Below are 13,298 nucleotides of genomic sequence, written 5' to 3'. Positions count from 1 at the left end.
AGTTATAGAGGGGAAAAGAAAGTCAGGTTATGCGATTGTGGATGGCAAAATGAGAGAAGTAGTAGAGTCAGGACCTCTGAGTGCTAGTTGGTCAGCTCAGGCGTGTGAATTGTATGCAGTGTTAAGAGCCTTAAGAGAATTAAAGGAAAGAAAGGAATAATTTTTACAGATTCAAAATATGCATTTGGGGTAGTCCATACTTTCAGAAAAATTTGGGAGGAAAGAGGACTAATTAATACCTGAGGACGAGGTTTGGTTCATGGGGAAGTAATAAAACAAATCTTAGAAGCTATCAGGAAGCCAGAGGTGATTTTGATCATACACATAAAAGGACACCAAGCAGGAATACAATTTCAAACTTGAGGAAATAATTTGGCAGACAAGGAAGCTAAAAATGCAGCTTTATTGAAGGTAAGTATTCTGAAGTCAGGGAGAGTGAGACCTGGGAATATCCCCTGTATTCTTCCCAAAAGGAAATTGAAGTATATGAGAAAACAGGGGGAAGGTTAGAGGAAGGTAAGTGGAGATTGCCAGATGGGAGAGAACTACTATCTAAGGACCATACCAGAAAAATTTTGAGGAGATTACATCAGCAGACTCACTGCAGGGCCCAGGCCCTTGCAGAAGGATTTCTGAGATTCTTCAGATGTAAGGGGATTTATGAATTGGCCAAGCAGGAGGTGCAGGGATGTATGATCTGCCAGAAGATCAATCGGGCCAGGGCATGACAGGCAGTATTGGGAAACCGCCCAGTAGCATTTTATCCTTTTGAAAGGATCCAGGTAGATTTTACTGAATTGCCCAAAGTAGGGAGGTATCAATTTTTATTGGTAGTAGTTGATAAATTAACCCATTTGGGTAGAGGCCTTTCCAAGCTCTAGGGCTACAGCTCAGACAGTGTCAAAAGTTCTACTAGAAGAAATTGTGCCCCGATATGGAATAGCAAATTACATAGATTCTGATCAAGGGACACCTTTCACCTCAAAAATCATTAAACAACTAGAAGCTTTAGGAATCCATTGGGAATACCATACCCCATGGCATCCTCAAAGCTCAGGACAGGTTGAGAGAATGAATCAAACATTAAAGACCCAATTATCAAAACTAATACTAGAAACTAAGATGTCCTGGTTAAAATGTCTCTCCTTAGCTTTACTAAACATCAGGACCATGCCTCACTCTAAGACAGGGCTATCACCTTTTGAGATGTTATATGGAATGCCTTATGAACATGGGATGCCAGTAGGACACCCTAGGATAGAAGATGGACAAATACAACCCTATCTAATAGCAATAAATAAAAATCTACAGGAATTGCAAAAGCATGGGATAATAACACAGAGCACTCCTTTGGGGTTCACCATACATAAAATACAACCAGGAGATAAAGTACTTATAAAAGCCTGGAGGGAAGTCCCCCTCACCCCTCACTGGGAAGGTCCTTTTCTTGTCCTTTTAACCACAGACACAGCAACTCGAACAGCAGAGAAAGGCTGGACACACGCCCCTCGGGTGAAAAAGGTCGAACACCGGGAAGAGACACCTGAGTGGAAAGTTACCTCTTCCCCTGGAAACTTAAAGATAAAATTGCACCGGCCCAGTAAATGACCAAGAGGGATCAGATAAGTTGTATAGTGACTGGTTGTGAATGCTATCCATTCATCTATTTTAAGTGCGAATATTGTCATGAGATTTGGGTCACACATTGTAAGAGAGGACATAGGCCGAAGGGCTTGTGCACAAGGTGTATAGAGGATGAACAGTATCTGAATACCCATATCTTAGAACCTGCTACTGATTTGGGCATAATAGAGTTGGACTCCCCAGAGTGGTATCACTTGTTTAAAAACGGGATAGGGGAAAAATTGGATTCAAAAGCGCAAGTCCCAACAGTCGAGTGCCAGAGGTAGAATAAAGTGCCCTGCAGAGCAAATGCGGTCAAGCTATCAAGGTGGGGCACCTTTAAAAGGCGGTATGCGGCTCAGTTGGGGTATTCTTCTGAAGCCAGGAAGAATATTCTTGCTACCAAGAAGATGGTTTACCTTGCCACTGGTGGCAACCCAGGGGGATTAGGCAAGGGCAGAGGAGTACACCTATGGGGAATCCTGATGGGCCTGAGCCTAGTTGTGTGCAGAACAACTCGTCTGCAGAAATTGAGTCAAATTCCTAAAGTGTCTAAAATAATGAAATTAGGAGGAGAAGTAAACAGTAAGGTGGCAGAAGCCCTAGCTAAATTTGAGGAACGGGTAAAAGAAGATGGGATTGCTTATAGAATATATAGAATATAAGGAGAATGGGATAAAAATGGGGAGTCTGAAGAGGACTAAGGGGGTCCCTTTCTCCTCCTAAAAACACTGAACAAATAGCTTATAGAAACTGGAGAAGTTATACAGATTTAGCAAATCTTGCAACTAGTTGAAAAGTATAAAAATTGTAGAAAAGAGCACGAATTAATGTGTCTATGCAGAAGGGGAGGGATTGTGATATATGTTTTATGGAATAATTTGTACCTGTGTAAAATATACATGAAATAAGTTGGGCTTGTACAAAACATTCTTAAAGATTTAAAACCACGAGCCACAGCCAGAGAAAGAGATTGCTTCACAAATTGTGAAATCACAGACAGCAGCAAAGAGAAAAAAACTTATCAGCAAAGAAAAGACATGGCTCCATGTGGAGATGGGCCCTTTCCCGGGACAGTCCAGAGACACCCAAGCGATGAATACCTGATAAATATCTATGATCAAGATAGAGTTGTCAAGGGTGTGCATCCCAATACCAGGTTCCCGTAACTTGACAGTCAGCATTCATCACTTCCCAAAACACAAACGGTTTTGTCCAGCCCAGCTCAGAGAAAAGGAAATTACATGAATATGTGAAGCAACAAGAAGAATAGGAGAATCTCTGCCCCAGGGGGAAAAGTCATATAAAACCAGTCCGGCAGAGACAGCACTGGGGAACAGAGGGGATCCGGAGCGGTAGAGTTCAGATCAGGGTTCACGCAGTGCCGATCCCGGGCTCGATGCTGTCCCTTTGTGGCTATCAGAGACCAAATCTTGGTTGCAAAATAAAACCCTTTTTTCTGGATTATTGATTTGGCTTTATTATTTATTACTTATAAGAATGGGATATATGGGCTATGGTGCTCACCAAGCTACTCTACTGCACTGTATAAAACTGTGGGCTTAAATTCAACACCTTTGCAAAGGAAGTGAATTTTTTATAAGGAAGTATGATGAACAAGGCAAAAAATCAGTTCACATTCACATCTTTATTTGTTACTACACAAGCTATAATTTACAGACTGATATTTTCTGAAAAATAAAAACAAAACAACCAAAAAACCTCAATATCGAAACACTGTTTCTGAATCTACATAAAATTTTTTAATTTGCAGAATTTACAAATTAATATTCAGAGCAGTTGGGTAAATTATACATCCTCCCTCAATATCCAGGTTCCAATAGCTTTAAAAGTCATACAGGCACAAGTTAAGATATTTTCTTTATACAACCATCTATTTACATAGCTTTTCCCAATAAACGTGGTTCAGTTCTCAAAGTAACTGCCAAGGTTTGCAAAACAGTGTATTTAAAATACATTTAGCAGCATATAAAATTAGATAAAAAGGAAAGACAATTTGCTTAAAAAAAAGAAAATGTGAGATGATAGAAACAAATCTGTAAGAAAAATAGATTAAGATATATTTATCATGACATTATGAACATCTAGTCATTGCAGAACACAGGCAAAACACAAATAAAACACAGCCATTTGTGGGCATTTGAGTTCTAGTCCTGAGCACAGAGTATACACAGCTGCACAACTTTGGTCAACACAGATTATATGCTATCAACACACTAATCATATGGCATTTGCTGTTAGCAGGATACAGCCATGTCAGGTAGATGTATCGTTAACAGCTTCTTCCCATCTATTATTCACTCCACTTTCCTAACAACAGTGTAAGTGACCTTTAAAATCTTCAAACTGCCTCTCATAATCAAAGGCTTATTCCTGGAACACATTCCTTCCCCTCTTACCCTAAAATGCAAAACAGCTGATCATACTTGTGAGTGAAATACAGCAGAGCACTTTTGTTATATATTTCAGGTTATAATTTTGAGATGGTCATTAGAGAAGACTGAATTCCAGTTAATTTAAACTGCAAGTATTACATATGCACACAAATTCAGCCATAATATATAGAGATACATGTGACTGTTGAGACTCAAGCATGTTACCAAGAGGTTATTAAATACAGTACATATTTTAAGGACAGCAGGTCTAGTGGAAGAGTTCACGCATTTTCAGTCCATTCCAGTCATCAGTGTTTAACTACTAGACATACAGCAGACTGCATAGAGTGCACCTCAAATTGATCAATTTATTCCTTTATCCCCTGTAATTTCAATTACTGGCAAGGTCTTCATTTGCATCTCCTGTATCTGAGATCTGTCCATCAATTACATTTCGAGCTTTCCAGATCCTCACAGTGCGGTCACTGAAAACCAAAACAAAGCAGTATTAGAGCACTGTGATTACACTGGGGAGGGAGAGAGGGCCAAGGGGGGGCCAGGGATACTTCCTTAAAAGCTGTCTTACTCAGAAAGGTATTGTTGGCAAAATACCAGCTCTTTAATGGACATGCAAGGGTTATTCCATCTCCAGGAGACTTTGTAATTTATCATGTACAACACTGAAGATTCCCTAACCTTATCACAGCACTGGCTATGACCTTTAGCCATCTAAGAATGTATAAAGACTTTATGCCTAAGGAAAGAGGTGTCAGTCTATCATAAGAAAATGTAAAAAAAAGCAAAAAACCACAAGACAATATGAAGTCCTAACTCTCCAACAAAAATACCCAACAAACCCAAACCCATTTGCAAGGTGCTAGATAGCTCATGCCAGTGAGCTGGTGCTTAGAAGCCCAGACTGTAGTTATGTACTTTTGGAAAAAAAATAATCACTATTTAAACAATTTTAAAGTATATGTAAATAAAATATCACATAAAATGTCTTACATAACTCTGTTATAATTTAGCAGTAAAATAAAGAGTTAGTCTTGTTAAATATCAATTTATTCCATGAAAGGGAAATTATTAATTTCTCATAAACATTAACTTGAGTGACTAGCCAACACTGGTTCATATATTCCTCACAACCCCCTCAAAAGAAACCAGCAGGCACACCAGACTTTGTGACAGTTAAAAGTATTTTCTGACTTGTGCCTTCATTTCACTGTAAATTGTTAGAGACCATTTAAATTTTTCAAACCTTAAGCCCACTGCTAGAAATACCAAAAGACCAAATTTTTTTTTTATGACAAAAAAAGAATTAATTTCAGATGCATGTATGTTCTAAATGGATTAATAATTTTTAGGCAAACAGAGACAGAAGCTTTGACTTCTCTACCCTTACCTATAAGTGCTTAAATATAAAACCAGACCACCAAATATGAAAACTTGGTAACTTTGAAATCCTGCTATGAGTCAGAAAGACCTGCTTGTAATCCTGAAGGCCAGAAGCTCCCACAATTTGCACAAGAACGTAACACGTCAGCTTTCACAGTTCCTGAGCTCAGACTACACCACAAAGGAACTCTGTTGCCATGTCCTGCATATTTTCCATAATAAGGTACTTTTCTTGGTCAATTCCCCTGAGGTTTCAGGTCCTCAATTTGCTCACTTTTACTGAGCAAACAAATATTCAAATCAAGGTGTTCACAGGACAGCGGGATTGCTTGCAAAGCTTCTGCTGTATGCCAGCACTTAAAAACAAACCAAGCACAAACTAACAGCCATGTGCCATGGCTTTTAGGAGAATCTGCCCAGGTAAGGAATGAGTCTTACCAGGAAATAGTCCAGCTGTAGAGACAAGCTTATAAAGTTCTCAAGTACTGCCAAATTATCCCTGCCATCTTGTAGATCAGTGGTCTCCAAACTTTTTTGTCATGCACCCCTACCACTACATTTTTTTTTAAGCCCACACTGCTGTGTATATTTATTTATTATATACACATACCACTGAGTTCTAATCATTTATTCCAGCACCCCACTGGATCATGTTGTGCATCCTCTGGGGTGCAAGCACCCCACTTTGGGGATGGCTGTAATAGATACTAACGCTGAGGGGCATGGACTGGACAAGGTCTCCTGATGCTTTCTATGAAGTGAGTTACACCTGTCCTAAACACATGTGCATGGACAGAATTCTAGCAGGGGACACAGAAAAGAAAGATTCATGGAGAAGAACTCACTCTGCTGCTGTAAAAATCTGGCTGGAGTTGGTGCAGATGGCGTTTATAGGGCTGTCATGTCCCTTCATCTCCCCAATGGGTGCAAAGGTATCCACGTTCCAGAGCTTGAGGGTGCCTCCCCTGCAGCCGCTGAGCAGAACCGGCACCCCGGGCACCAGGCCAAGGGCACAAACCCAGTCCTTATGAGCATTAGGAACTTGCTGAAAGAGAGAAGGCAAACAAGTCTCACAGGGCTGCAAAAAATTCCAGAGGAACAAGCACCAAAGTGGAAAAATCCCAAGCTGTAAGCCTGATTCCTTGTCCTACAGCAGTTTTGCTACGTGGCTCTGGGTGGCTTCTGTACCTTTAGAGCAAGGAGAGTGCTAACTTCCAAGAGTGTTTCTTTTTGTGAAATAATACTGCAAAGCAAGAAGAAAATCTAATATGCACAATTGACCTAACGTGGAACAGAAATCAGTTTAGGATAATGCAAAGTCTGCATGCTTTCTAATGCATATTTGAATGCATTTTTGAACATATGGTCTCTGTATATGTTTCAAGTCTCTATAACTGCTATAAAACACATCAAAAGAAAATCCAAAATACACCAGGAAGACAGAAGCTGTGTTTGCCTTCTTTCTTTCCTCTTTTCCCACTACACATTATAAATTGATTTTGTCATGTTGCACTTCACAAAAACCCATTAATTCTTTCTTGAGGAAGGGCACTAGCATTTTAGTTCTCATTCAGAAAGCAAAATGCTGCACAGACCAGCTGAGAACCACATCCTTTTGTTGTTCTCATATTTATTTGAACATATTATTGTTCTCACAAATAAATACACAGGGAAAAATAATAATATGGGGAAATAATAGCCAAAATTTGCTGTCTTTTGAATGTGGCTTTTCTCTAGGTCAGTTTGGTATGAATTGCTTTGCTGCATTGCTCATAATGGAGAACATTCAGCTTTCTAGGATCACCTTGGTGTTTCATTTCTAATACACAGCTACCACAGCACTGGTAGTCTGATTCTGCAGCACTTCATGAAACTGGGAGTGGCAGGAGGGTGGGGTGGTCGTGGTTCTTGTAAATCCCAATTTTGTGACTTGGGATGTGCAACACCAAGTGAAGTAGATGATCTCCAAATTCTTTTGAATAGCATGCTTGTTAAGGGATTTTCAGCAATTACAGAGGATCAAACCTGGTCAACATGTGTATGCCATACCAGAACCTCTCCTGCAACTTTAGCATTTCTGCTGTAAAGCAGCTTGGCTCTGTTTCAGGTTGTGGTTGCTGGGTAGATTAATAAGAGCAGCTGTTCAATCTGCAACCTTGGAGGTTTGAAAACTCAGCTGGGCAAGGCCTTGAGAAACCAGACCTAACTACAAAGTTGGCCTTGCTTGGACCAGCGGGACAACTTTACATTGTGTGACCTTGAGTGGGCCCTTCCACTCTGAATTATCACATGATTAGCAAAGCAACAGCAATTCTCATTCCCTGAAAAAGACAATAAATAAAGATTATTTCTATTCTGTCAAATGCTTCAGTCTCACCTCCTTGAAAAACACAGCATTTTACAGAAATAAAAAGAAAGAAGGAAGTGTGAGATGATTCCTATCAATTTCTAATTTTCAAACCAACAAACAGGGGAAGGCAAAGTAGAGAAATTATGACCATATACCAAAAGTAAAGCAAGGAAAGTGATATAACTAGTGCAATTTACATACTTATTCACCCCTCATCCTGTACTCTTTCTGATGTTAAATTAATTGCAGTAGCAAAATGCATGTTGCATAATATTTTAATAAGCCTAAAATGCAAGAGTGAAGACACTCCTTAAAACTTTAATGAAGTCACTCTGAGAATACAAAATCTTTCCAGTGCCTGTGATTTTGGTACAAGCTACTTAGCACATTTTTCTGGACAGACAGATGTGAGGGCAGACATACCAATATGGGCAAGTGAAGATTTTCTGTAAGATGCTAAATTTATGAATCCTTCTTTTAACTGGGAAGTCTTTGTAGTATTCTGAAAAGGAACTGGCACTGAACTGGATGATTTTGAATGAAGGTCAAGAAAGTGTATGTATTTATTGAATACTAAGTATGCCCACATAGAAATTTTCTTTTTAAAGTAGCCAGTCCATTATTTTCTCATGTCCCAACACTTTAAAATTTTATTTGTTTCCTTGCTATCAGTCTGCATATTAAATGCATGTTCTTCCTTTCCCTAAAAATTCCTGCAAAAACAGCACTCTCTTCTGTTTTTTCTGCCTTTTTCTGGTATTTGTTTTTCTGCCTTCCAGTTCTTGCTCAGTCTCAAGTTAAATAATCACAACTATACCTCAAGAACCTCTCATAAGACCTAGAAGAACAGATCATCTTATAGCAGGTAGGCAAAAAGCAAAGTTCTTCATGCCAAAAAAATGGCAATTTCCCTGGATTTGAGGTCCTTTTACACCCACTCCCTTTTCTTCCTTTTTACATAAGGAAAAACATACAGCAAATGTGTTCTGACAGCAAGTGTTATTATGAGTGTGCTGTATGCACAACATAACACCTGCACTGTATGAGGAGATGATCTAAGGTCCAAGACTGGGTGGAGTGAGATAGGCTGTAAAACCTCTTCACAAGAAAATATTCTGTAGCCTGATCTAAAGTACTGTTTCTCATTAATGAGTTCCCAATCCAAAATTTACTAACTTGTCAAAGACAAGTATCCAATGATTCCAGTCACAGATGAGGCAAATGCTGCTTTTATTCTGAAGCAGAAAAACAACCCCCATGTACTCAGAGCTAAAACAGGATAACCACTTCATCAGAATTTCCTGATGCTACATGCACAGAAGAGAAAAGCAACTGCCTGTAAAGATCAAGTACATTATTGATTTCTTTCTTAGTCAGTGCTCTATGCCTTCCCCATTAAAAGCACCAGTGTCTATGTGAATAGTCATTGTATGAGCCTGAAAACATTTATACAGCCTGAAAACAGTTCTACAGCGTGACTGTCACAGCAGCTCCATGATTTTTTTCATTACCTGAAGAAGGTCTTTTTGAGACAAATCCCATTTCTTAATTCCATTATCTCTTGAGCCACTAAAAAGGTTATCTCCCATAATAGCAAGTGCTTCAATGCCATCATAATGAGGAGGTTCAAAGTTGTGTGTAGGACTCACGCTTCCAAGAGCCCCTTCAGTCACATCAAACATCTAAAATAAATAATAAAATGTTATATGAAATTTTCTGCCATCTAACCTGCTTGAAAGTCATGCAGCAAATAACTTTAGGGAAAAAACTTATTACAGTCTTATTACAGGCCACAGTATCATGATGTATATTTGACAGAATTTATCTACCAGAACCACTCCTTTCTCCTCTTCCACCTCTTGCCTGAAGTGGGAATACTCCACTGACTTCAGAGAAGACTGCTCTGGGAAGAATTACTACTACTTGAATATCATATTCACAGCAGCTTCACAGGAAGAGCCCATATATACCCTGTGTGGTGGGCTAGAGAAACAAAGCTCATGAGTGAGTTAGGGAAACGTAACTTGTTGTCTTGTTCACAGGGGTCCAGGATGAGGGAAGAGATGAGAAAGTTGACTCCATGTATCAGAAGTCTTGATTTATTATTATATGATAGATAATATATTAAAACTATACTAAAAGAATAGAAGAAAGGATTCCACTACAAGGCTAAGCTAAGAATAGAAAAGAATTGAAAACAAAGGTCTTCTCTCAGACCGAGACCGGCTGGACAGGTGAACTGTGATTGGCTCTTAATTGGAAACAGCCTGAGGAGGCCAATCACAGATTCCCCCGTTGCATTCCACAGCAGCAGATAAGAATTGTTTACAGTTTGTTCCTGAGGCCTCTCAGTTTCTCAGGAGGGGAGAAATCCTAAGGAAAGGATTTTTCATAAAACATGTCGGTGACAGTAACTCACTCTGGGAGAATTGCACAGGTAAGCAGCTTCAGAAAGAGGCATTAATATGTTTTTCTGGACAAGTTGTTTTGGTAAGGGTTACATACTATTACCCACTGATGCTTTTCATGTATTAAGACACACCTCTCTCCTTGTCTGTGCTCCAAGAATGGGGTGTTAAACCAAACTCTTTGAGAAAGGTTGCTTTAACAATTTAAGCCATAATCAATCCCATCAAGTCTTTGTTTCCAGAGCTGCAGTGTAAGCAATTTTGATTCATTTTGCATTGTAGGGAACCAGAACTCACCCAGTGAGACTGAGCTGAAAGAACAGATGAGCTGTAACTTTTTAAACCACCAGCTCTGTTTCACAGGCAAATGTCAAACTTTATCCTCTATTATTTGCTCTTTATTGGCCTTTTAGAATGAATAAGCTTGACAGTAAAAAAGGGAGCGCTTGGTAGTGTAAAATAATACCTTGTGAGCTAAAGGTATTTTAAAATAACTCACCGCATTCAATTAACATGCATCAGTTCCAACTGTAACAAAAAATTCAGTGATAAACCAGAAAAATCAGGTACCTAGAGATGACTAATATTACTGACTCAGTAGACAAGACAGTAGTTTCCTGTGACATGACAGTATCTGTCACCAGGCCTAGTAGCCCAACAGACCTACCCATGCAGAGAACCACAGATTGTTAAGGGGTTAAAATGGACCTTAAAGATCATGTGGTCCCAACCCCTCTTCGGTAGTAGGGACACCTCCCCCTCTACCAGGCTGCTCAAGGCCTTATCCAGCCTGGCTTTGAATCGTGCCAGCACTGGGGCATCCACAACCTCATTGGGCAACCTGTTTCAGTATCTCACCACCTTCACAGTGAAGAATTTCATGTTAATATCAAAACCTGTATTTCCCCTTTTTCCATCTGTGACCATTACTCCTTGTTCTGTCAGTACAGTTCCTGATGAGGGGTCCCTCTCTGGCTTCCCTGTAAGCCCCCTTCTGATACTGGGAAGTTATGAGGTCCCCACATAACCTTCTCTTTTCCAGGCTCAACAGAAGCATTGAGAATTTGTAGACAGCTGTACATACAGATCATTTATACTGGCCAAAGTGGCTTGACAGTTCTGGAGGCATTCACTTTGGAGAACACACACTACTCTGAAGCACTCAGAAATGGCTGAAATATCCCCTGGACATTGTAGTGGTGTAAGTCAAGAGGCAGGCAGACTTAGGAGGATTTATGTAGCCTGGCCACAGAAAGGAAGCACAAGAAGGACAGATAAACTTCTCTGCCTGTTGACAGCTTTTCAAAAAAAGTTTTCCAAAAGCCCTCCCACCTCCAGCTCACAGCATGACAAACGTGCGTTACATGATGCCACCCTGTTGTTCCCACTGAGGTCCTTCCCTCATTACTGTGCCAGGATGGCAGCTCATAACTACACCAACATTCTGAACTGTGCAGAGAAGTAATTCTCAGAGTGTCTGCCTCTGTCTCCCCATTGCCTAAGAATCCCCTGGCCTCCAACCATAGGGACACTGCTGACAGGATTCATATCCACAGCCCAAACTGCCCAACTGTGCACCGACCTCTCAGGCACTTTTTTGCGTTTGGCACAGTGCACAGCCAAGCATCCAAGAATTGGAGAATAATATGAAAAAAAGAAAGCCTAGTTCAGTGAGAAAGCTCACACAGATTCTGGATCCTGCCCCACCCCCAGCTGTGTTCATACACTTTTTCCAGAGTGTGAGAAGAACAGAACAAAGGGTATCCCCTCATAGGGCTTTTTGTCCATTCTCTTTGGCCTCATGCATCACACATTCTTTGCAGTGTGAGGGTCCCCTTTCCAGATGATCTACAATTCATTAAGTCTGGTGATTTGGGTGTAGCCCTGAGAAACAGGAGTTTGTGGGTTCAAACAGGCACTGGCTGAGGTGAGCAACAAAAAAACCACAAAAGACAAAAAAATAACCCCCTCCTCCCAAAAAACAGATTCCACATCCTTGAGTGAATGAATCACAATTCCAAGAAACAGAAAAGTATATTGTCCACCTTGGCTGAGAAGTGCTGACCTTGCTGCCTTCCCCACTTCAGAACACAGGCAGCACTCCACAAACAGCCTGGGCTAAATTGTGGACTCTCTTATGTGAGGAACACACAGGGTATCTCTGCTAAACAATTAGGTCTGCGCTCCAAAACAGAGGCACTGACTTAAGATAAAGAGCTAAATGTTACCTAAAAGTAGGTGTTAGGAATATTTCTCCAAGACTTTGTACACCTGATACCCAATTTAATGGGGATTAAAAAAACCCTAAACTGGAGACAACCATGCATCCATCTTCCTTGGTGAAACAAAAAAGGCACTGAAGTGGTAAGTATTATGACTGAATATTATTCATGACCCATGACTGGTGAAATAATTTTCATCTTGGCTATCACATTTTGAATGTGCAGATGTAAGCCACTTCTGCTGAAGCCTGCATCCCATGCTGATGTTCCAAGTTAAAATAAGCAAATACTAGTGGTTTACCTTTATATAATGATCCTTTGAACCAGTGATAATAAGGTCTTGTCCATTGGAGATCTGATCAACAGTAAGGCACATAACAGGACCCTGGTGACCAGTAAGCTTTCCTGTAGACTGAAATCTTTAAGGATAAGAGAAGAAATGAGGATTTGTTAATTTTTCAAATATCCAATACAGTCCATAGCACAGCTTCTTACAGAATGGATAATTTTATTTTCCCTATATCTTCAGTATTCCTCTTGTTTACCTATACTCTATTGTTCATATCCATGGATAAATATTAAATTTAAATACAACAAAACCCCTCTACTTATGCAAAATAGGAATTAGAACATTTTAAAGTAAAGATGAATCAGTCCCCTCATAAGTATTTTCTGTATTTTGAATGCACTCTTTGGGAGCAGGTTCTGTTTGGAAAAGTGTAATTATAGTGCAGCTATCATAACCCCATATTATATTTCATTACTTCCATTGGCTTCCATCATCTCATCAACAATTACTAGTCAGGATTCCCATCCTCACCTTACAAAAGTGTGTTTTGTAGTGCCTGTCAAACAAAACCTTGTGTTTTTCCAGTCATTTTTACCGAAATGATTCACCACA

At 39.8% G+C, this 13,298-nt stretch overlaps 1 protein-coding gene across 7 annotated transcripts in view; it reads right to left on the bottom strand.

Moving 5' to 3' along the window:
* Nucleotides 1-3,252: 3,252 nt before the first annotated feature.
* Nucleotides 3,253-13,298, bottom strand: part of KIF21A (kinesin family member 21A) — an 87,456-nt gene continuing 77,410 nt past the window's right edge. For all 7 annotated transcript variants that reach the window (XM_050983567.1, XM_050983548.1, XM_050983563.1 and 4 more), the window contains 4 exons: nucleotides 12,699-12,816; nucleotides 9,279-9,449; nucleotides 6,263-6,462; nucleotides 3,253-4,504 (listed from right to left, as the gene is read on the bottom strand). In XM_050983567.1, the coding sequence (XP_050839524.1) occupies nucleotides 4,411-4,504; nucleotides 6,263-6,462; nucleotides 9,279-9,449; nucleotides 12,699-12,816 (583 nt within the window). In that variant the 3' untranslated portion in view covers nucleotides 3,253-4,410. The remainder of the gene's footprint in view (nucleotides 4,505-6,262; nucleotides 6,463-9,278; nucleotides 9,450-12,698; nucleotides 12,817-13,298) is intronic.

The sequence above is a fragment of the Serinus canaria genome, chromosome 1A (genome assembly GCF_022539315.1).
Source record: "Serinus canaria isolate serCan28SL12 chromosome 1A, serCan2020, whole genome shotgun sequence".
In the NCBI taxonomy this organism is placed as follows: Eukaryota; Metazoa; Chordata; class Aves; order Passeriformes; family Fringillidae; genus Serinus; species Serinus canaria.
The sequence above is the reverse complement of the archived record's forward strand: the minus strand, read 5'-3'. Positions and strand labels throughout refer to the sequence as shown.